The 25,395-nt window shown below is 41.2% G+C and overlaps 1 protein-coding gene across 1 annotated transcript in view; it reads left to right on the forward strand.

Annotated features, from left to right (window-relative positions):
* The window catches only part of AP1S3 (adaptor related protein complex 1 subunit sigma 3), a 56,917-nt gene extending 35,550 nt beyond the window's left edge, over window positions 1–21,367 (forward strand). Inside the window, exons 2-5 of the mRNA XM_082690590.1 lie at window positions 4,075–4,253; window positions 6,748–6,856; window positions 13,841–13,978; window positions 19,302–21,367. Of these exons, the coding sequence (XP_082546716.1) occupies window positions 4,075–4,253; window positions 6,748–6,856; window positions 13,841–13,978; window positions 19,302–19,337 (462 nt within the window). The 3' untranslated portion in view covers window positions 19,338–21,367. The remainder of the gene's footprint in view (window positions 1–4,074; window positions 4,254–6,747; window positions 6,857–13,840; window positions 13,979–19,301) is intronic.
* The last annotated feature ends 4,028 nt before the right edge of the window (window positions 21,368–25,395 follow it).

Here is a 25,395-nt window from a genome sequence, read left to right on the forward strand (position 1 = left end):
TAGTTACGACATACCATCTTTTAATATACTCTGTGGATAAAATCAGGGAAAACTGGTTTAAACTTTAACAGAAGGGATTTAGGTTAGATGGGAAGAAAAAAAATTTTCTGACAGGAAATGCAAAGTGAACACTAAGAAAATGTGTCAATTTCATTTTCCTAGACATCTCTAGACCATTTGCTAGACATTGGATTAAATAGACTTATTCATTGGTGATGATCCAAAGCTGAGGTTTGTTCTCAAGATTCTGAGATTTTATGATTCTATCACCATTCCACCTTATACATTTATTTATTTATTTATTTATTTCCACCTTGTACTTTCAGAATGTCACTTTTAGGATGATCTCTTCTTGGAAGTAAAAATACCTTTCTCAATTCAATTCTTAGAAAACAGTGACTGTATTCCCTTACTGAATTATTTATACCTGTGCTGACAGTGAAATGGGTATTTAAGAAAATGCTGCCTTCTCAGCAGATATTTAAAATTCCAGTCTGAGGGTGATGTTTCTTAAATTTGCTAGATGAGCAAGGCTTTCACACTTGCTTTTCCTCGCTGATGATACCTTGGTCCTTAAGTCCTTGTTCTAAGAGATGTTTTCTTTCTAAGACACAATATAACCTTATTAAGAAGACCTCAAATTCTGTAGGTTGGAGGTACGAGGAGCTCTGGGGAAAGAACCTGGTTACTTTTGGCTCTCAGATCACCGCCTAGTGAGTTTTTATGACCTATGTTCTGATATTCAGAGCCAAACCTCTTCAATAAAAGGAGGTAGATATTTTATTTATAAAAAGTTTTTAAAGGGGCAGCTGGGTGCCTCATTCTGTTAAACATCTGCCTTTGACTCGGGTCATGATCCCTGAATCCTGGGATTGAATCCAGAGTCGTGGGGCTCCCTGCTCAGTGGGGATTCTGCTGCTCTCTCTTCCTCTGCCCCTCCCACCTTGTGTGTGCTCCCTCCCACCTCAAGTAAATAAAGTCTTTTAAAAAAAGTTTTTAAAATTTTAATTATTTTGGCTTCCAGTATATATCATTCTTCTCTCCATAACACACTTAACCTCTACTGAACTTTATTTTTTTAAGAAAAGAAAACAAAGCAAAAATCTGATGAAATAAATTATGATTCTAAACTTCTCACATGGTGCATTGAGAAAATTTAATCTCCCATCAAATAAATATACCATCTGACAGTTTCTGAAAAGCATTATCTACTGTACCTCCAAGTTACCAAAGTACATTTCTGCATGTTATGATGTCTTCCATTCATTTACAGCTTTTAAAATACGTTAGAATAAACCCTTACTTAAAATACACATTTTGAAACTTAATTGAATATAGATCCGGTTGCTTCCAGATAGGCAACACACTATCTCAATTGTTACAGTTCTGTCATGATGACAAAGACAACTCCTACATGAGATGGTCTATTCTAATGCTCTCAGCTAAGTTACCCACAAAGCAGAGGAAAGACCTTTGGATTAAGGCAGTTTGATCTTCAACAAAGCTATCAAGAACACACAGTAGGAAAAGGACAAGTTTCAATAAGTGGTGAGGGAAAATTTGTTATTTACATGCAAAAGAATGAAACTAGACCCTTCTTTCATTCCATATTAAAAAAAAAACAACCCAACTCACAGTGAATTAAGACTTAACTGTAAGATCTGAAACTGCAAAATGACTAGAAGAAAGAATAGGGAAGAAGCATTCTGACATTGGTCTGGGCAGAGACATTTTGGATATTACCCCAAAAGCAAGGGGAACAAAGGCAAAAATGGATAAATGAGGTTACTTCAAACCAAACAACCTCTTCACAGCAAAGGACACAATCAACAGAACGAAGAGACCACCTGGAAGAAAATCTTTGTAAATCATACATCTGTTAGGAGGTAAATACCCAAAATATATAAGTAACTTAAGTCAATAGCAAGAAAATAAGTAACCTGATTAAAAAGTGGACAAAGGATCTGAACAGGGGCACCTGGCTGGCTCAGTCATTAAGCGTCTGCCTTCGGCTCAGGTTGTGATCCCAAGGTCCTGGAATTGAGCCCTGCATGGGGCTCCCTGCTCGGCTGGTAAGCCTGCTTTTCTGTCTCCCACTCCCCCTGCTTGTGTTCCCTCTCTTGCTGTGTCTCTCTCTGTCAGATAAATGAAAATCTTAAAAAAAAAAAAGGACCTGAACAGGTATTTCTTCAAAGAAGGTGTACAGATGGCCAACAGGTATATGAAAAGATGCTCAACATCATTAATCATCAGAGAGATGCAAAACACAACAATAAGAGATCACCTCACATTGGTTAGAATGATTGTTGCCAAAAAGACAAAAGATATAGTGTTGATGAAAATGTAGAGAAAAGGGAACATTGTTGGTGGAAATCTAAACTTGTGCAACCATTATGGAAACCAGTATGGAGGTTCTGCAGATAATTAAATATAGAACTGATGTATGATCCAGCAGCCAGCTTCTGGGTATATTTTTAAAGGAAATGAAATCACTATCTTTTTTTTTTTTTAAAGATTTTATTTATTTATTTGACAGAAAGATCACAAGCAGGCAGAGAGGCAGGCAGAGAGAGAGGAGGAAGCAGGCTCCCTGCCAAGTAGAGAGCCTGATGTGGACTCGATCCCAGGACCCTGAGATTATGACCTGAGCCGAAGACAGAGGCTTATCCCACTGAGCCACTCAGGTGCCCTGAAATCAGAATCTTGAAGAGATACTTGCACTCCCAAGTTCTTTGCAGCATTATTCACAATAGCCAACATATGGAATTAACCCAAGTGTCCATCAATGGATGAATGGATAAAGAAAATGTGGTATATGTATGTGTGTATGTGTGTGTGTTGTGTGTGTGCATGTGTGTGTATATAATGGAATATTTTCAGTTATAAAAAAAGAAAGAAATCAGGCACCTGGGTGGCTCAATCAGTTAAGCGTCTGCCTTTGGCTCGGGTCGTGATCCCAGGGTCCTGGGTTCAAGTCCTGGGTCAGGCTCCCTGCTCAGCGAGGAGTCTGCTTCTTCCTCTGCTCCTCACACTGCTCGTGCTGCTCTCTCTCTCTCTCTCATAAATAAATAAAATCTTAAAAAAAAAAAAAAAAGAAAGAAATCCTGTCATTGGTGATATCATGGGTGAACCTGGATGACATCACGCTCAATAAAATAAGCCAGACAGAGAAAGACAAATAGTGCATGATCTCACATATGAAGAGGAGTCTAAAAAGTTGTAAGTCATAGAGGCATATAGAGTAGAACCGTGATTACCAGGAGTGGGGAGGTGAGGGAAATGGGAAGATGTTGGTTGAAGAGCACAGAGTTTCAGTTTTAATATGAGTAAGTCTAGAGATCTGCTGTTCTTGATGACGACTACAGTTAATTACACTGGGTTGAATACAGGAAACTTACTAAGGGAGTAGATTTAAGGACTCTATCACATATACACAATAATAACCAATATGAGAAGATGAAATATTAATTAATTTGACTATAGTAAACATGCTACTATAGACAGATGTAGATTCGATCACTCTGTTGTATGCATTCAATATATACAATTTTTATTAAAAAAAAAAAAGACTGAGAATGTAGCCCCTTTCTTGCTTTCTCACCCTTTTCTAGTGCCTTATCTTTCTTTCCTTCCCTTCTCTCCCTTTTCCCTCTATTGTCGTTATGTTGCCATAGTTGTGATATGGAACTTGGGTGTAATTTTTAAAGTAAACTCTTCTGCAGTTTTTAACACTTTATTTATTCTTGTGAAGGAAAATTTTATTGTTTTCTCAGTAAGAGTATGTAACTCTCTATTTTTTTGCATGTAATAATTTGTGACTCCAAAAGGGAATAATATTTGAAACTCATATCTTTCCCCTCTAATATCAATAAGTCATGTTTGTGATGCACACGTTTCCTTGTTCTTGGATGGGTTAAATGTAATTTTCAGATGAGATAGTTTCATACTGGTGAGAACTTTTTCATTTGTGCAGAATTATCATTGCTTGTAAACCCTGCCATTTAATTTCCAGTGTCTATGTAGAATGATTTAGCTGATCAAGTTCTGTTTTTCTCTGTCCTTTGTTTGTTCTAGATACATTTCATATTGCTTTTCAGTAGACAGGGGAAATTGCGGCTGCAGAAATGGTACACGACTCTCCCTGACAAAGAGAGGAAAAAGATCACCCGGGAAATTGTTCAGATTATTCTCTCTCGTGGTCAGAGAACAAGCAGTTTTGTTGACTGGAAGGAGCTAAAACTTGTTTATAAAAGGTGTGAGTAACTGTCTATGAGATCTGTCTTTCTCATTATTGCTTTGGATTGTTTAATCCTGAACATTTTTTATTACAACACCAATTGCATCATTTACTGAAATCTTTGGAGTCTGGAGCCCAAATATTTGTACCAGTAGACTAACAGAAAAAGAGCTCTCATTTATTGAAAGGCTTTCCGTGTGCCAGGATGTGCCAGGATGGATTCTAGGGATGTGATCTACATGTGGATAATGCAGTGCATCAAGAAATAGCCTCTGGGGGGCGCCTGGATGGCTCAGTGGGTTAAAGCCTCTGCCTTCTGCTCAGGTCAGGATCCCAGCGTCCTGGGATCGAGCCCCAAATTGGGCTCTCTGCTCGGGGGAGCCTGCTCCCTCCTCTCTCTCTGCCTGCTTCTCGGTGATCTCTGTCTGTCAGATGAGTAAATAAAATCTTAAAAAAAAAAAAAATTAAAAAAAAAAAAAAAAGAAATAGCCACTGGGCACCTGTTACATTTCCAGCACCTCTAATGACTGCAGATGCCTTAACAAACAAGACGGGCACCAGAGCTGCTCTTACGGAGCGTACTCATCGGTCAGGCAAACAAAACCCTACCCGTTAGTAACAAATGCTGTGGGAAAAAATGCAGGTGAAGGGGCTAGAGCGATGGCCAGCCCTTATTATTGCTATTATTACTCATCTTTGCAAAGGAGGAAACTGAAGCCACAGAGAGTTTCTAAGTAATTAGTCTTCAATCACAGGAAATAAGGGGCAGTTGGGAGAGCCGGAATTCAGATGCATATCCTTTTTGCTTTTTTTTTTTAAAATTTTTAAAATGATTTTATTTATTTATTTGAGAGAGAGCACATGAGTGGGGATGGGGGAAGGGCAGAGGGAGAGGGAGAAGCAGGCTTTCCACGCAGCAGGGAGCCGCACTTGGGGCTTGATCCCAGGACCCTGACATCATGACCTGAATCAAAAGCAGATGAGTCACCTGGGCACCCCTCCTTCTGGCTTTAAAACCTATATATTTTCTCACTATTGCACGTGCTTGCCATAGCAAGACCGTACTGGCAAGCAACCTCAGTTTATAGATAAGGAAACTTTATCTAAGAGGTAAAGCCATTTTGCCCATAGGCCCAAATAATTGATGTCTAAGCCAGGACCAGAACCCAGCCAACCGGACTCTGCATTCAGCATCCTATTGCCACTTCCAGAAGCAAAATGCACATTGGGAAGGCTCTTGCAAAGGGTGTTTCTAAAACCTGAAAGGCAAAAACAGAGACAACTTGGCAGGCTATATTTAATGGAGTAAATTACCAGGAAGTGCCCGGGCAGAGCTGCTGCTGCTGGGTCCAAGGTTAAAGCTTTTAGTACGAGCCTCCGGAGAGATGTCCGTGAAGGCCCCTTTTAATAAGCATCCCAGGAACAGCAAGGCAAAGTCCCAGGAAGCACTTGTCAACAAGAAGCTTGTCCCTATCTACTCTCTGCCTACTGGCTTTTAAAACCTTTGAGTTCATTTGTGATTTAAGCCATTGTTTGAAGAATAGGCTTTAACAGTTCTCTCAACCGATATTTGCAGTGCCTGAGTACATCATGGTGAGCAAGGCAGACTCGGCGCCTGCCCTTGGGAAGCCAGTGACCTAGTGGGGCAGAGACAGGCCATGAAATGGGCAATGAAGAGCACTAGCCGCTCTGATGGGAGAGGCTCAGGAGGGCAGAGCCCGGCATCCAGCCCAGGGTGGGAGGTCAGAGGTTTCCAGGAGGAAGGACATCCACACTCAGAGCTAAGCGGGGAAGTCGGCGTTAACCACACAGGTGGGGGTGGGGAAGAGGATTTCGGGTGGAAGAAAGTCACTGGAGGACGGGCTGGATGGGCTGAGGGCCGGTCACATACAGGAGTGCAACACCATGTCAGGTGAGAGCTGGGGTCAAAGCCTTGAGGTTTATTTATTTATTTTTTATTTTTATTTTTTTTAAAGATTTTATTTATTTATTTGAAAGACGGAGATCACAAGTAGGCAGAGAGTCAGGCAGAGAGAGAGAGAGAGGGAAGCAGGCTCCCTGCGGAGCAGGGAGCCCGATGCAGGGCTCGATCCCAGGACCCTGAGATCATGACCCAAGCCAAAGGCAGCATCCCAAACCACTGAGCCACTCAGGCGCCCCAAGCCTTGAGGTTTAGAAAGGACACTCACAAGCCGCGGAGGGGTGTGAGCAGGCACCCTCCCCATAACGGTGGGCCGAAAACCACGTCTGCCTGATTATAGTTCCTCAGGGTAAAACGGTGTTGAGAGTCTTTTATGTAATTAATCCGTACAGCCCAATGGACATGCTATTTTTATATATTCTCTTGGGAGAATAGCCTCTTGGGAGGCTATTGGGTGTGATCCATGATGGCTTCTTTCTTGGATTTGGATGGGGGGAGCTTTGCATATTCACTGCAGAAAACACCATCTTTGGGGTATTGGATGCGTCATCTTATTTTACTTTTCTTTCTTCGTGTTTTTCCTTTCAAGGTATGCTAGTTTGTATTTTTGCTGTGCTGTAGAAAATCAGGACAATGAGCTCTTGACTCTCGAGATCGTGCACCGTTACGTGGAGTTGCTGGACAAATACTTTGGAAATGTGAGTGCTGTTCTGGTCTCTTTGGAATCAGTTCCTATTTCAGCTCTTACGTCAGTTCTGTCTTTATCACATTCCTTCCCTCTCTCAAGTCTAAAGTACGAATTGCATTTGCACAAGGATCAGAATATGAGGCATTCTCCCCCTTCCCATGGTTCTTTGTAAACAAAGGAGCCAAAGCTTTCAAGAGACAGGCTGTGTCTCTCTCTGTCTTCAGACCACAACCACCATAGAGAGCTCGTTCAATGAATGAGAATTTAATTGTGCAGGGTTCCTTGATATTTTCCTCTTCGTTCTTCATCGCCTGTCATCTCTCTTCTATTTTGACTTTTTAATCCCCTCTCCGGCTTCTTTCAGTACGCTCTGAGTGTTCTCTAATATTACTTATACATAAAAAAATGCCAAACACATACACAGGGAAACCAAAATCCTTTTCCTTTTCCTATTGCTATTTAATTTCCGTGCACTTACTGCCCAGTAATATCCTGTATGAGGTGCCCCCATCCTTAGAACCCATTTACTCTTATGGCTTGGGCTCCTCCTTGAGGGTTCCCAGGAAATCATGAAGGTACCACTGGCCCCTTCCTAATGGTCAGGACTAGGGAGGCTTCTTCAGCCTTCCCCTGACCTCCCTACAGCACCTGCTCCCCTTTCTTTTTTTGCCACAACCCTGAGTTCTGCTGGTTCTCCTCCTGTTTCTAATGGCTTGGTTTCTGCCCCTAGCTCTCTTCCTCCCCCTGCCCTTTCTACTTTATGTCTGTCTCCCTGCCTGCCTTCTTCTGGAATCTGGGACCAGATGGCTCTCTTTCCCTCTGCCGAGGACGGTCTTCTCTGGGCTTCTCCTAGCCGTCTCAGTCGAAACATATCAAGAGCTAAAATCTTCTTCTGCAAACCTGTTGTGTCTTGTGATTGAGTTTATTATGTCCCAGGATCCTTCAGTGCTTTTTTCTTTCTTCTTCCTCCACCCTTTGCTAAAGGCTGCCTTTGTCTGTTCAGATGGGTCTACAAACCATCCCTTCCTTCCACTCTCAGTAGTACAGGCTTACCTGAGATAGCAGTTTTGCTTTTGCTTGAAACCTCATCTCTGGCCCTTTGCACCTCTGGGCTTGTCTCTGCTTCCCTTTCCTGCCTTGTTAGTTACTGTCTTCCTTGCAGTGCATGGATCCAGGTGACGGTCGTCCTCAGCCACTTTCCAGCATCTATACTGAATAAAAGCCCAGCTTCTTAGCCTGATGTTCAAGCTTTCTAAACATCAGTCCCAGACCACTTCTCCAACCTTCTCACTGTTCTCTCTCTTTTCACCCCTGATATGCTCAGTGCTCTGGCGACGTAGAACAGCCTGGTATCATCCTTCACTTGTGCAAGGTTTGTATGAACACCAGACCGTAAGTGTCTTGGAATCATGACCTGGCACTTAGTTGTTTGATTTTTTCCAACACTTGTGAGTCACTCTGGGGCAGATTTTAGCAAATGTTCCAGGAACATACCAGCCAGTTCACAGTCTTAAGAAATAAATCATTGGATTTGGAATATATTTTCTCTCAGTCAGGTACCTTCCCTGTTCCAGCTCACTGAGGATTTCTAGTAAGTGTTGTTGGGACAGAGCACTTTCTGTGCTCCGGTCAATGGAATGAGTAGCATTCGCAGTGTTGGTGTGTGTGTGTGGGGGGTTATCTGATTACTTGCAACTATTTCCACAAGGGTGAGTATTCGAAAGGCTTTTGAAAGAATGTTCTCTCCCTCCTTCCCTTCATCCTTTTTATTCAATCCCTTTACTTCCCTTTGTAAATGATGTTAGAAGATGACCTTAAATGTTGCTTGGGAGATTTTAGATCGTTGGTCAGTGTATAGAGAGTAAGATAGCCAGACCATTTCCCTTTCTCTTTCTCTTAGCTCTCCATGTTTATTTTCATGTTTTAAAGAGAGATTTGCAAGTGTATAATTGCATGTTTTTGAACATGGGTTTATTTAATTTTATGCTTTCCATTATTCAAAGGAAGCCTGACATTGTCAAATCCACTGCAACCTTGGCCTTTTGTAAAGGCCTGAAGGTGTTTTCCTGAGGCCCAGGTTTCCCAGGACCTGCCTTCTCTCCTTAATTTCTGTACTCTGGTTTGACCTGTTGTGTTTTCCTAGATTTCCCTGACTGTGGTAATGTTAATGGGGGTTAAATTTTGATGTCAGTCTTATCTGACCAAATATTAGATATTTCAGATCACGTTGCTTTCTTAAGAGAATCTAAATCACCTTCACCAAAGCTGAGTGAGCCCAGTTAAGATATAAGGAGAATCAGAATGAATTCCTATTTCTCTAACATTAATTTTTCATCCTATTTTTGGCCTACCTTTAGACGCTCTGTCTTTGCCATGGACCAAAATTTAATTCACTAAAAAATTAAATGAATCTTTTATTAAGCTAAGAGCAGCTAAGAGCAATTCAAGGCTATCTGCCCAGTCGGTGTTCAGTTCTTATTAATTAACTGTGATGAGCAAAGCCTACTAGTACTGATTCTCATTGACATCATCTCAGGAATAATATATTTCTCTTTGGCTCTCTTTTCCTCTTGTGTTAATCCTGAAGGTTTCCTGGAATTCTGCCCTTAATATTATTGAAGAGAAGACTTTGTACCAAGCTTCTCTTATAACACCGGAAAATATTATCTTCCTATGACAGATAAATCAGAATCTCTGGCTACTAATTTATGTGTTTTTCGAGCATTTTTCAATTCCAGGGAGATTTACAAGGATTAACTAGTTAATCTTTCGATCTTCAGTAAACAGCATTAACCCCAATTTATGGAGGCTAAGAGAAAATACCCCAGAATCTCCCACTAGATAAAAGTCTGTCTGAGGATTTAGGCACCTGCTATATTTTCCCATTACAGACTACAGTGTGAGTTTTTGCAGATGTGCTCAGAGTGTATGGGAGTTGCTGTTCCAGAGAAGTTTGACCTTGACTTAGGACGCTTTCTGGGAGGACGTGGAGGGCTCTGAGTCCTGCTGGGTCCTGGTGTCCACTCATCACTCACTCACCAGACCCATGATTTTGGCTGGGGAATAAATCCTTAATTGACATATAAGAAAAATAACACTCAAAAATGTTAATAGAAATATTTACTTTGCTAATCTCATGGGACTGTTGTGAGGATAAAAGAGACAGTGTAATTAACAATACTTTTTACAGACTGTCAGTTGCTACGTTGTTGTGTCTTACACTGTATAAGTATTGTGTCTGGTTTTATACATTTACTATATATAATTTAAGCTTTTTGTATTTACTTAAGAACAGAATTTAGTAAGAGAAAGTTCTTAGACTCATTCAGAAGTATTGAGTTATTGAATTGCCAGGAATAATCTTCTGCATCATGTACTCTGCTATAGGAGTAGACCCTCAGGCCAAATTATAGTAAAGCATAGACTAAGAGATCAGGGTAAAATTAAATTATCACTGTTTTTGCCTTTTATAAGCTTTCCTCCAGAATACAGATACATCAGAAATGAGAAAAAATCCTAACAGGCTCCTATGTTTATAAACATGGAAATCATTTGTTTTTTGCATTATTAGATGAAATGCAGTCATTTGAGTATCAAGGGCATCTTCCTGATGTACTGGGACAGTACCCTTGAGGTGGACTCACAAGTATTTGAGTAATTGGTCTGCATTTGGTCTAAGGTGCTCTGGGAGATGTTTCCTGTTCTTACTTGTGGCTGTAGTAAACCCTTGGGGTTAAGCTCAAAGAATAACCATAGAAGGAGCATTTTGGAGTTGCTCTATATGAAATAGTTGCTCATTTGTAACACTCTCTATAATTCCAGTAGAACTTGTGCATCTGTTTCCTTATGATCTAGATATAGTAATTGTATATCCAGGTTGCCTCTGTTGTGGGTGCGTGCGTGTGTGTGTGTGTATCTGGCTTTGGGTGCCATGTTACTTTATTCCCATCCCTTGAAACTAGATGCAGTAAATTAATTGCCCCATGGCTGTTGGCCAACCCTACAGCTTGTCACTCTGAGAGTGGGGTTTGAGATGGTCCTAGAGAACCAGAGAACTTGCATTAGTATCTGTCAAGTTCATCTTGCAGGATTCTGATTGCTGGTTTCTCCTAATGAGGCTCCCGTCTGTCTCAGATTGCTGGTCTACACCTGCCTTGAACTTTGAGGTTCCTCAGCTCTTGCTACTGTAACTCCTGACTTCCTGCCTCTTCTGACTTCTGGTAACTGCTTGCTTCTTCTACCTTTTCTAATGAGCATGGATGTCTGATCTATTGTGCTTTCTTTTTGTTTCTCTGTATTGTTTAAAATTGCATTTTTTAACATATCCTTCTAGACATATACAGTTTTATTTTTAAATGGGATTGTATTATGCATATTATCCTGCAAGTTCTTCTTTATTTTTTCCCCCATGGCCATCCATGGAAATCCGTCTCCTTCGTTTCCAACTTCTACATGGAATTTCCATGTGATCATGACAGGCAAAGATAGACTATTGAGGGAAGAGGGAAGTAGCTCTAGATTTATACACCCACTGGTTGATTTACTTATTTGATGCTGCTTTCTAAATGAGACCATGACCTTTGCAGATGAGTTAGGTGAGTTTTTCTGAGCTGGCCATTTATGATAGTGGTATTTACCTAACTGTTTACCTTATGGAGTCTGCAAGTTTATTGACCTAAACCTTAAGTATATGGAACCTTTGCTAAAATGTTGACATCCGTTTTATGTTAAGTTATAGCATTCAGTAGCGTCACAGAATTGTTGATCTGGGAAGCCGTTAATTCCCAGCATCATAGAAACAAGGCCTAAGTGGTGAGTGACTCATTTATCCTACAGATGTGTATTATGTCCTATTATGTAGCACTAGGTACCAGGGATAACGAGATGACTGATATGATAAGGTCTGTGCCTGAGCTCACACAAGTGCTGGTGGAGAGATTGATCAGTCAGCCTATACTAGTGCCCACAAGATATAACAGAACACAGAGCAACACAGAGTGACATCTGAATGGGGGAAAGAGGCTTTGGTGGAATCATTGTGCCCCTGACTTTTGAATTTGGCCTTGAAGAATGAGCTGAATTTTGCCAGCAGAATAAAGAAAGGCCATCTGGGGGCCATCCCAGGAATTGCAAAAGGGAAAGGCAGAAGAGTCCCTGCGAGTTAGTGGAGTGTGGGTGTACCTGGGCTGAGTGCTGACGTGGGCTGCAGAGAGCCCGCCCCAGCCGGGTGCCCAGGAGTCCTCTGTGCCAGGCGGAGGAATGGAAGCTTCGTCCTGAGTATAAGACTCCACACGGGGAAGAACAGTATCACAGCTCACTGGAGTGTTAGTGGTTGTTGGCTTTGGTTGGGGATGGACACCACCTAGAAGGTCATTGTAGTGGCCTTAATGAGAGACACTGCAGGTCTGAGCAGTGAGCAGAAGACAGGAAGGGTTGGGCTTTATTTACATGGCAGAGTAAGTAGGAATTGGTGACCAGACTGAGGGATGAGACTGAAGGAGGGAGAAGGATGAGAGCGAAGGGGAAGGAAGTTGAACCCGTGGGATGATTCGATTGGGCCACAGGTAGAGGTTGCAGCTACAAAGCAAAACAAGGTCTACGGGAAAAAAGTTCTCTTAACCACAACTTGGCACCTGGTGACTTGGGCTGAGGACTATCCAGGCAGAGAGGTCTAATGAGCAGGTGGAAACACGGGACTCCCCCCAGAAGGAGATTAGGGTTAGACACCTAGGTTTGTTAAGACACCCGCATGCCAGACACAGCCAGAGAGCATCCGTGGGATATTCTAGAATATACCCAGGGTTAAGAGAAGAGGCTTTCATGGAAAACACCAGCGTTTAAGCAGAAAGTGGGTCACTGGAAAGTAAGCCACATGTAGCAGTGAGGCCGGGTTTTGCTGATTATGTCCCAAGCACTCCATAAATACTTCCTAACCAAATGCTACCCCCAAGTAGCAGGGGGAGAACTCATCCAACAAGTCTGAGAAGGATTCAACAGCGATGGAAGACAAGAACAGGCATTGAATGGCATTGCCAAAGTCAGGGAGTAAGGGAGAGAGGATTTTCAGGAAAAAGATTGCTGAAGGGTATCCGGTGCTGCTGGGAGGTCAAGGAGGGGGAGGGCTGAAAACTTGCAGGTGGAAACCTTCCAGAGGGTGTGGAACAGGAAAGAGGAGTGCTGGGGACTTGAGGAATGAGCAAGAAGGAGAACATCAGGAGGGCGCCTGAGTGGTGCCTGGTTGGGGAATTGGAAACAAGCCCTGTTTGGATTATTGAGTGGGGGTAGCTCTTGCCACTTGCTTTCCTTACACAGCAAAATCTGTCGGACTCTGCTTTGGTCTGTGACAGTCGTTCTCCCTGTGTGGTCCCCAGACCCGCACCATTAGCATCACCTGGGAACCAGTTACAAGTCCAGACTCTCAGTCCTTACGCAGACCCACCAAATCGGAAACTCCTGGGCTGGAGCCCAAGCAGTGTGTCCCTCAGGGAGCCTTCTGGATAACTCGGATACACTCTAAAATTTGAGAACCACTGGCTTGTGACATGATTTTGAGAGAAATTAGCACAGCTAGGTTAATTTGCCTCTGAAGAGTGAGCTTCTGAGAGTCCCAAAGCTAGGAGCCAAGATTTCTAGACAGAAGAGCAGGGGGAAGCAGGCGCTGTCCTCTGCCTGACTTGCTGTGGCAACTTGGCTTCTGTTCATGCCCATGGAAATATGAACCGAGCTTCCTGATGCCTGTCTCAAGTCTCAGATTTCTTGTTGTGACATAAAGGAATATTACTTAGGGACATGGTCTGCATAATGGAATGTGGTTTTACTTTTGCCTAAGGCCTGCAATCCCTTCACTCTGTTTCCCATTCCTTCCAGTTCCATCCGATGGTTCTGTCTTTGGTGTGCTGCATGGGTGTAACTGTTGAGACGTCTTGAGATGCTGACATGGGTTTGCCCTGATATTCCCGCAAGTTTCTCAAAACATCTGTTTTTGTCCTACCAGGTCTGTGAGCTGGATATTATCTTTAATTTTGAAAAGGCTTATTTTATCCTTGATGAGTTTATAATGGGCGGAGAAATTCAGGAAACGTCCAAAAAATCTGCTGTCAAGGCCATTGAAGATTCTGACATGTTACAGGAGGTCAGTACCCAGTCTTGGTATCACGGGGGAGGGTGGCGATGGTGATGGTGAGGGTAATGATGATACTGAGTGATTGCTTTATGCCAAGTGCAGCTTTCTAAGCAGCTTATCTGGTTTAACTCATTTAATGATCACTGTAACTCTAAGAGGTGGGTAGCATTTTTGCCCTCACTTTGAAGCTGAGGAAACTGAGACACAGAGAGGTTAAACAGCCTGCTTAATATCACACAGCCAGTAAGTGTGGAATAGAGATTTGAATGAGGATGTTGAGCTCCAGAATCTTTGCTCTATGTTTGACTGAGGAAACCTCCCTGTCAAAAAGGTAGCAAAAGCTTGGTGCTGTTTTATTTTTTCAAGGATTTTATGAAAGGTATAAAAAGATTCTCATTAAAAAGAAAAAAAAAAAGATTCTCATTAAAATATCTGTGCTACCCTGGGAAAGAAGAATAGGAGTACATCGTTATTTCCTTTGCCAGGGATATTAGACCTTTATTATTGAAGATGGCATTTATCATTTTAATTAAAATTTCTCACACCTCCCAGCGAGGCTGCATGTGTGCTCCTATTTGCATAAATAAATTGGGGATACTGTGGCTTGCTTGCCAAGGTACAAATGGGCCAGAAGCATACATGTGCTCCTGATTCTGTGATATTTATATAAACTACAGTGGGTCTTTTAGAAGCAGTCTAAATAGGCATCATACCCCCTAAGGGGACTCATCCACATCAGCGCCTTCCCTCCTGCCAAGGACATGGAGAAAGACCACATCACCGCTCTGACCTTTGGCCTCCCTAATGGGGTGACCCCAAACACCCTGGAACAGAACTGAGCTCTGTCCCAGCTCCACCACCCCTGGGTCCTTCTTCCCGCAGCATCCTTGGGTCTTTCCACCTGCCTGTTTTATAGTAGCAGGTCAGGAGATCCCAGAGGATCCTAAACCCTCTCTTAAAAGTTGGCATTAAAGCCACCCTCCCTGCTGTTTGAGAAAGAAGATACTGATTATGTTAATAAAACAAGATCAGGCATGGTTTCCAAGCCACTCTTTTTGGCACGTCTCTGAACTGATGACTTTCCTGCCCATCCAGGGGAAGCAGTCCTCAGGTGAATGGACCCTGAGGAAGACCTCTGTTGGAGCAGGTACCCCGAAATGTCTGCGCGTGCCTTTTCAGAGGCTTTCGCATTTCTTCCCAGTAGTGTTCTCCCCTCAAGAAACGCATTTAAACTTTCGGCTGTTTACTTGGCTCTCTCCAAATGCCACAGGAAGGGAATTTTACAAGGTACTTGAGAACTCAGTGGTTTGGAAATTCCACAGAACAACCTTTCTTAAAATATGCTGGGGGTTATTTATAATTTTACCCTCAGGGCTCAGACTGCGGAGTCTAAGCCTTACCAGAGAAAGGAACTTTTTAGCAGGGTCTTTGGCACTCTAAATCAAAGCTTTTTGAATTGGGGCCAAGACACACCTGAGTTATTTTGAATTCCTCCTCTGTAAGACATACATAGAGTTTTAAAGAGTTTGCTGTGCACCTGATGCTGCCAGTCCCACGGAACAATGGGAAGCATGGATTTTAGGAGAGAGCCCTTTCACAGGTAAATGCCAACCGGTAGTTCATGTCCCTGGTGATCGAGTGGGAGGTCTTAATGGGTAGGCCTCAGGAGCCCCTCCATTGAGCCCCTGCATCCCCCTAGTGAGCAGGCAACATCATGATTGCCCTCCAAATGTCTCTTGGTGAAATCACAGCACCTGCCGAATAGAGACTGCGTTATCAGCACTCTCTTGGGCTCTGGGTACTTCAGCTAAGTCATTGAATCAGTGAACGTCTGGGGAACTGTTTGGGAAATTGATTGTGTCTATCTGATCAGATAAACTTGTCTATCTGACCAGTTTAGAATGAAGGAGCACAAGTATTATAATTACATTCAGGAAAAGAAATGACTGCTTTCTTTTTTCCCCTGTCCTCTGGACCTAAGCACATCCTTGTAGCTACTAAAGGTTAAGGGAGGCCTTTGTAATATTGCTTGCACTTTTAGCCCCTGGAACTTTCCCCAGCTCCTACCTAAGAAAGGTTTCTTAGAATAGAAAAGCTGTTCTTGCATATTTAATAAGAAGGTACATGGTCTTAAATGTCCAAATGCTCAAAGATTATTCTGAGTGTACTGGGGCTTGATGTTAGTGATACGGACTAAGAAGAGAGCAGTTTAATTGGTTGGGGGTGACTTTAGGAGGTGCCTTATTTTGAGGGTGACAACCTGTGGACAGTGGTGTGAAGTGAGAAGAAGGGAACAGAAGCTGAAAGGGGGGGATGGTACTCATTACCTGCATGAGTTGTAATTCCTGGCATCACCAGCGGGGGCGACCAAGAGATGAGGTTTCACCACAGAATGAGGGGTGAGGGTCCAAAAGGGTATCTCATTAGTTCAGGCAATAAGATACCTCGCCTGTATATGTGTAGAAATGGCTAGGTGCACCCCAACATGGTTATCCTTAAAAACAAAACCCATGTTAACAGCTAAGAGAAGCCATAGTTCAGTAAAAAGTTGCAACATGTACAGTGTTGAATACATAAGAAACTTGGGGGTACAGGATGGATAACAGAAGGGGTGCTGAGGGAGAGATTTGGGTCCTCTTGTGAATGGCCAGGGCAGAGCTCTTTAAGGTTGTGTCAGCCTTAAAAGTCTGTTCCAACTTCGAAAGGGGGGAGCTCAAGAAAATACAAACCTTGTGTGTTCTTGGTTCATATGACCTGGGGAAGAGCATGACCCAGAAACAGCAGTCTGTGCAGTCTTTAGCAGACTGAGTTAGCCAGTGGAGTGAAGCAGGCCCGAGAACGAGAGGCCAGTGGGCTGTGAAGCCAGTCAGGTGACAATTCCAGAGCCTGCTGGCCCAGGCCCCTTCCAATGCTGCAGGCTCATGTGGCCAGATTTGCAAAGGTAGGATATCTAACTTCAAAGCATATGTGCCCATATAATGAATATATTATAAAGTGTGTCAGGTACGTAATGAATGAAAACTATACGCTGTTCTGAATTTTGTGATATTTGTCATCTTTTAAAAATTTATCATCTGAGGGATGCCTGTGTGGCTCAGTTGGTTAAGCATCTGCCTTCAGCTCAGGTCATGATTCCTGGGTCCTGGGGTTGGGTCCCACACTGGGCTCCTTGCTTAGCAGGGAACCTGCTTCTCCCTCTGCCTCCCACTCTCCTCACTTGTGCTCTCTCCCTCTTTTTCTCTGACAAATAAATAAATAAAACCTTTAAAATAAATTATCATCTTGGGGTGCCTGGGTGGCTCACTTGGTTAAGCATCTGCCTTCAGCTCAGGTCATGATCTCAGGGTCTTGGGATCGAGCCCCACATCAGGCTCCCTGCTAGCAGGGAGTCTCCTTCTCCCTCTTACTCTCCCTCTGTGCTCTCCTTCTCTCTCTCTCTCTCAAGTAAATAAAATCTTTTAAAAAAATTATCATGAGGGGCACCTGGGTGGCTCAGTGGGTTAAAGCCTCTGCCTTCAGCTCACGTCATGATCCCAGGGTCCTGGGATCGAGCCCCGCATCGGGCTCTCTGCTCAGCAGAGAGCCTGCTTCCTCCTCTCTCTCTGCCTGCATCTCCACATACTTGTGATCTCTCCCTGTCAAATAAATAAATAAAATCTTTAAAAAAATATATCATGATATTTCTTTTCCCATTCTAAATAAACTTTATGCCCAATTTTATCTGTATTTTTGTATTCCTCTTTTTTTTTTTGAGAGAGAGAGCAAGAGAGTGCAAACTGGGGTTGGGGGAGGAGCAGAGGTAATCTTAAGCCTGGCTCCGTACCCAGCATGGAGCCCCAATGTGGGGCTCGATCTCACAGGGCTCGACCCTGTGATCATGACCTGAGCTGAAATTAAGAGTTGGACACTTAACCAACTGAACTACCAAAGTGCCTCTTTATGTTCCTTTTTTCATGCTATAAACTCTAGATGCTACAAAATATACAAGGGCCCCAGGCAAATGTGCTATTCCTGCTAACATTAAAGACACCCCCAGCTTCTGTAAGAAGAGGTATAGGGCAAAGATCTTAGGGTGTGGGCTTCTCTCCGTTAGTGTTCATCTAAGAGGTTTAAGAACTTCATAAGAAAGTGTGGATGACTGGGCCTAAGTATTTCAGCAGAGGAGCCCTGGAATTCTAAACAGAGCTGGTGAAAACCAGTCAGAACACCTGATTTCTAACTTTAGTACCTCAGAGCAATGTTGCTTAGCCATGGTCTTGCTCCGTTTGGTCCGTGCTTATCAGCTTCCTTGGCAGGTGCAAGTGAATCATGCACCCTGAGGTTCAAGCCTAAGAACAGGTTGACGGTTGCTGATTGAGCTGACTGTGGCTCACACGGAAGAGGCAGGGCCATTACCCAAGTCTGCCCCCTTGGACTTCCTTATTGATTCAACCCAAGAGCCACCGTGTTATACAAATATGTATGTTTACAATAGGAAAGAATGCAAGAGAAAGTCCATTTATCTTGCATAGTAAAGGGCTCGCAATATTGTAACTCTACCTGTAATTGCAAATCTGTCCAAACATTTTTGTTTTTTAAAGTACTGGAAAAAAATTGTCTTGTGTCATGTTAGCAAACTTGCTAGCTGATGGGAATGAAGAAAGTTTGCATACTTTGGAGGAAAGCTGTTGTGAAATACATGGAAGAAATTCTTTTTTTTTTTTTAAAGATTTTATTTATTTATTTGACAGAGATCACAAGTAGGCAGAAAGGCAGGCAGAGAGAGAGGGGAAAGGAAGCAGGCTCTGGGATCATGACCTGAGCTGAAGGCAAGAGGCTTAAACCCACTGAGCCATCCAGGTGCCCCCATGGAAGAAATTCTTAAGAATCATAGTCCGTTTATCCTTTATAGCTTGCCAGTAAGTGTGTTGTACAGAATCTATGGCAGTACTTATGTTCTACAAATACAGTTGAGATTTCCCAAATACATGTGCCTGGAGGGGGTGTTCATGATCATTTCAGTAGGCACATTTATCTGAAGTCAACAGTGATATATACTGGCAGCTGACGCTTTAGTATTTTTCTTATCCGACATTCTTTTTATAATCAAGCTCAGCTTTTTCTCTTTTGAAAGTTATTTAGTCCCAGCCATATGGAGATGTATGCAAATTATTCTCAAATTTTGAACCACCATTCTTGATCAGAAGGCAAAGATTTATGTGCATACATGTTTCAGGAACTTCTGTTTAGGAACAGCAAAAAATGAGTAAGTAAAATAGTGAAAAAAGGTTTCACATTCTGCTAAAGGCTGTGGTTTAAGGGGAAATTGTTCTAATTGATTGTTGTCTTTCAGACAATGGAAGAATATATGAACAAGCCTGCATTTTAGCTGTGAATCTACTTGAAGAGTCCAAGGGCTATGCACTGGGTGCTTGTACCTGAGCAATGCCTGGCGTCCAGTTCTTTGACAGAGCCCCCGGCATCATGCCAAAAATAACCTAAAAGGGATTCTTTGTTAACTAGCAAAAAGTTGTTTAACATAATATATTTATCATTATTACATACCTGTATTATACTGTATATACCTACTTACTGTAGTCTGGATGTTCAAATAACTGCTTTGTGACTCAGTTGACTGAATGTTTTTTTGCAACATTTGAACTCCATGTGATATTTTTAAGCTAATTTAAATAAATGCTTTGCAATATGTTTTTTGTTGCATTTGATCCTCTACTGACAGATGAAAACTGTATTGTAATAACCCATGATTTTGAATGTAAGATATATGTTATATTAATAATTCTTTTCTAAATGTTTAGCTTTTTAAATTGTGTAATAATTCCAAGTCACGTTAAGAGTTCAGAGTTTATACATAATGCTAGGCATTTTTAACATACTTAGTAAAATGTAATTTCAGTCCAGATACAATGTATCTGATTTTAATGTCCTGAATTCATTTATTTTTTCAGGGTTGGAATTAAGGAAAATAACCAAAGACAATAAGGGACTTAAATGGTTTTGATGTCTTGGAAGCTGCTATCTAATTGAGGTTTTAATTTTACCTTTTAGTTGAATAGTAAGGGCATTCTGATAAGGCTGTGGTTCCTACCAACTCTGTGTATTTATTAAGGATTTGAGACGTCTGGAGATACAGTGTGTATGACTTCCCTTACTATAAAAATAGTATAATGAAGACTAATACCAACAGCAGTTATTATTATTATGACTATAATTTTAATAATTTTTGAGGTTCCAAGCCCTCCCTGCTTGAGAGATTTTGCTTCAAATATGTTTTAATGTATATCTGCTGTATTTGAAGACTTACTGTTTATTAGGCTTACTTAGAGAATGGACTATTGTTGCAGCCTATATGGCAGATGCTCTTCCTTTTTTATTTCCTCATGTCCCAGATTTTGCTGCTGACCATGATTATTGTGCCTGTGTTGCATTCGTGCTTCCTGGAATGAAAGTTCTATATACCCAGGTAGTAAATGTGATCAGGCATTATAAGGAAATAGCTCATATTCTGTCTTGATGTCCCACTTCTGATGTTGTATCTGTGCATTTTCAGTGTTGGTTTTGAGGCCTGGTATCATTCCTTTCGGAGTAGTTAGGGGCCTGTAGTGCTTCTCCTATGGGAAGAGTGTGCTTGCTGTTGTAATCTGTCTCTAGAAGATCCTATATGGTAGATCTTTAGGGGACATGATGGAAAAAATGTCCTCTTTGGGGGAAAAAAAATGTCCTCTTTGATTCATCTCGCCAGATAGATTTAGGGGAAAAAAACAAGACGAGACCACAGGAACAGAAGAAAAAATTGACCAATTCCTCTCTAGAGTCATTACTAAAAAGAAATAACTCAGATTAGTAAAAGAAGGAATTATTGGGCTTTTAATATTTGATATGTACTCAAATTAACCATGTGATTACAGTGATAGCATCGGGTTGAAGTTTAACTGTCATTTTTGATTACTTATGTTTATTTTATGTCTTCCGATTTGTGGTTTTGCTTTTTTTGTTGTCAATATGGTGGAACTCTGTTTTTAAAAAGTTTTGGAGAGATGGGCTTTATGTAAATCAACACAGTTTTTCTGGTTCTTTTGAAGTTTTCCACCATTTGGGGGTGAAGGTATTTATTTCTGTATTCTTTTCAAATTGGATAATTCCACATTAGACACTGTTGAGCTGTGTGTAGCGCTTTCCAGACTCCGTATCAGTGTCTCACCTCGAAAATGAACATAATGATATAGCACATTGTTTAAATTTGAGGGATTTGGGAGGCATTTTATGTGGGTCTTGGTGAAAATAATCATTATATTTTCTTTATATTATATAATTGTAATAAAACTACCAAGTGAAAGGTAAATATAAAATTTGTATAAAACTTACAAATAAAATGTTTTTAAATTTTTTAATGAGAAACTTGAGTGTACTTTTATGAATATAATTATTTTTTAACCCAATTTTATGCTTGAAATTGCTACCCACACTTCCTGGTGAAGTTCCTTTAGCATGATCTCTTTGTTTTCTTGGTACTTACCATCCAGGAGCAACTTCATGGTCATGTGACAGCAGATGAGAGATTATTTAATGCTTTATGTATATATATATATATATATATATATATATATATACATATAAAAATATTATTTATATATGTATATTTATTATGTATTATTTGTAGATTATATATTACTTATTTATTATTTAAAAATTATTTATTTATTTGAGAGAGAGCAGTGTGAGAACATTGGTGGGGAGGGGCAGGGAGAGAGGGAGAAGCAGGCTCAGGGAGCCTGATGTGGGGCTCTACCCCAGGACCCTGGGACGAAGACCTGAGCTGAAGGCAGACCGAGCCACCCAGGCACTCCCATTCAGCCACATTTTGATAATCTGATCTCTTTGCATGTACTTAGTTATGCAATCATTCTTTAAATCTAGTAATTTCTTTTCTTGCATGAACAAATATAAAGTTGGCATTTACTGTGACAAAGTAAGTGAATCTTCACTTCATTCAAACTCATTTTCCAAATCAATTCTCCTAAAATAATGATAAATCTTTTTCATCAGCTGTTGTTCTTCTAGAAATTCCTCTCTAGGATTCATGTTGTTTGTAACATCACTATGAAACACCACTGAGGAACTGTGTTTAACTTTACTTTTCTAAGGTTTAATCAATGAACTTTGTTGGTAAATGTAAATGTATTCTTTCACATGGTTCCTGCCATTTTGGATTAAGTCCAGTCAGATGCTCTGGGATGTAAGTAAAATAAGCCAGTGACTATTTTTCAGTAATTAAAGGGAGGGCCATTAAAATTGTCTTCAATTCTTATTTTAGATTTTGACAAACTTGAAAAAACTCTTTTCATAGACAGTGTGTTTTGGTATCCGACAGTGATAATGTTTTGTGACATAGAGCTAAAAACAGGAAGGACTATAATAGCTAGGGCTGTTTTAGCTTCATCTTTTTTTTTTTTTTTTTTTAAAGTAGGCTCCACACCCAGCATGGAAGCCAGTGTGGGGCTTGAACTCACAACCCTGAGATCCATAAGAGATTCTTAATCTCATGAAAGGTAAACTGAGGGTTGCTGGGGAGTCAGAGGGTAGGGATAAGGTGGCTGGGTTATGGACATTGGGGAAGGTATGTGCTATTGTGAGTGCTGTGAAATGTCTGTCTGTGATGAATCACAGACCTGTACCCCTGGGGCAAATAATACATTCTATGTTAATGAAAAAACAAATAAAAATAAAATGTAATTAACAAAATAGAGCAGGTTAAGTTGGAAGAAAATTTAAATCTTTAGCAGATAACCTGAAGAATGATAGATCATGAAGAAAAATGAGACTAACTCGGTAGTTTAGAAAGTATTACATGTGCTGACATTAATTCTAGCCCTCTGCCTTTTGTCAGTGTGTTCTAAATTCAAGATTGTAGGAGCTAAAATACATAATTACTAAATATTTCTGAAGTGGGTTTTTTTTTTTTTTTTTGAGGCAACCATCCAAATACTAGTCAAATACAATTCCCACTGTTGTGAACTTTTTGAAGTGGTGGGGAACAATGGCTTGATTTTTTTTTTTTAATCTTTATATATGATTTTCAGCCATCAGTCTCTCTGAGCAAACAAGTGGACCTTTACTCACTGGTTGGGACCATGAGTCCTAACTTTTACTGTTGGGATTTTTTGAGCCATAAGACTAGGTATCATATTTGTGGTCAGAACATCAAAATGGACTAGAAATTGGGGACCTTTGTACTGGTACTGACTGTACTGTTGAGAAGGCTCATGAACTTGCCCTTTGGAATGAATGGAAAGTTAGAATCAGGATCTTGGAAGTGAGCTAATCTCTACTACTCGTTATACAAAGAAAAAAGAGGAGTCAGTGCATTAACATTTTACACTTTGATCAGGTCTCAGTGCTAAATCATTTGCTTAATTAAACCTTGTCTTTTTCAAAGGTCTTACCTCATGAAAGTATTTGATGAGCTTGTTTTCCTGGTATGAAATACAAGCCTAATGACATTTAAACATGTTTTTCACCCTTTTAAATGATACAGATGAAGTATATTGAGTGCACTTTGAGTGAGGGATATGCTATTATAGGAGTAGGAAAAAAAAAAAACGCTACTGCTGGAATATAGGAAAAGGGTGAATTGCCAGGTTTGCGTTTGTTGAGTTTTGGAGGTGGAACTTCTTACATATTTCAGAGGAAAGGGAGTACAGAAGATGAATACTTTTTTTTTTTTTTTTTTTGGCTGGTCTTGAATAAAAGTAGCTAATGATCTGGAAAAATCCTTGAATTCAGTGACTGCTTCCTGTATGTAGCTCAAATTTATCATTTCAACTCTCTTTGTACCTAACTATGAAAAGAAAACCTTTGCCTTTGGTTCTGAGCTGAGGAGTCAGTGTGGGATGAAACCAAACACTGCTTGAAAAAATGAGGCAGATACCAGCTGCTCATTTATGAGATCGTTTCTTATTTCCTCCTGGGCACGCAGGTGGACTTCATCTCCCAGCCCCTCCTCAGCTGTGGTTTCTCCATGGTGAAATGACGGCCAGTGGAATGTGGGTTGATCTCACAGAACCCCCACGCTGCAGGTCTGGCTCATAAAACATTTCCACCCATGACCCTTCATTTTCGGTCTTTCCCTGTTATGGCTGAAGGAAAATACTTGAGGATCCAGAGAAGGTAGAGTCATGAGATGGAAGGAGCCTAAAAAAGTCTGTCAGGAGAGCTAACTAGGTAGGAACAGGCACATGGGACCTTTCCATGTGACCGAAAGAAACAATTGTGAACTGAACTCCCATGGTGGATTTGTTTCAGCCACGAACCCAAACTAACACGTGGAATGATCATGGGTTACCATCGGCAGCATCAAAATGGGGTAATCAAGTTTATTGTCAGATAATGGAAAAACATAGCCCCTTTTAGAGCTAATACAAGCAACTAATTATCTAGAGGAGGGTGGATAATAAATCTGATTGGAAGAGTAGGCTGCTGAGCAGTAGAAAGATGTTGATGTTACTACCCACACATTGTGCCAGTTTTCTAGAAGGTCAAACCGGGTCCCTCCCAAAGGGAACCCTGAACCTGCATACAGATTTTGTTTGTTTGGCTCTTACTGGGTAAGAAAACTAAATCAATTGAGTGATTTCACATGAAAATTAAATTTTTTTTTTTTTTTTTTTTTTTTGCTTTGCTTGGAAAATTGCAAGTACTTTGGGCTTGCAGCTTTGGAGAATCACTGGGAGCTGGAGGGCATGTACTGCTGCTTTTTGCAGTCCTCACCATTATATCTGCCCCCTTCACTGAGTTATAGACTCAGCCAGCTTGAAGAGGGGGTGGGGGTTTTCATTTTGACCCCCGTGCTACATTTCACTCTGCTTCTGTGGTTGCTGATGCAGCTTCTTAGTCTGACTTCTGAGACCTTTCATAATCTGACCCCTTCTGGATCTTTAAATCTCCTGGGCACTCCTTCACAGGTCAGCGTGTTACTCTCTTCTTTGCTGGTGCCGTTCCATTTATTCCTCTACCTGAAGCACTGTTTGCTTCAGTTATATCCAGATGCTTTAATACACGACCCGAGTGTCACTTCCGTCATGGCCCTCCTCTCCTGTCCTTTCTCTGCAAGCTCTTTGTGGTAGGTACATGCTTCCCAGGACACTCGTTGCTTTAATTCTGTATTATAGATATTCAAATACATGTGCTATCTCTTGCTTAAAAATACTTGAGAGCAGTGCGTGTGTGTGTGTGTGAGAGAGAGAGAGATCACTTTTTTGACTCTCCTAAAGGGCCCGTTAGTGTCTTGCATACACGAACACAATTATCAACATCTATAAGATCAGAAAGTGAAAGCCTCCCCTTTAAAAAGGCACATTTTTCTTAGTACTCCCTTACTGGAAGGTTTTTGAAGAATCATAAGAGGTTCACGGCCGTCCCTCTCAGTA

This window comes from Mustela nivalis, assembly GCF_964662115.1.
Source record: "Mustela nivalis genome assembly, chromosome: 11".
NCBI lineage: Eukaryota > Metazoa > Chordata > Mammalia > Carnivora > Mustelidae > Mustela > Mustela nivalis.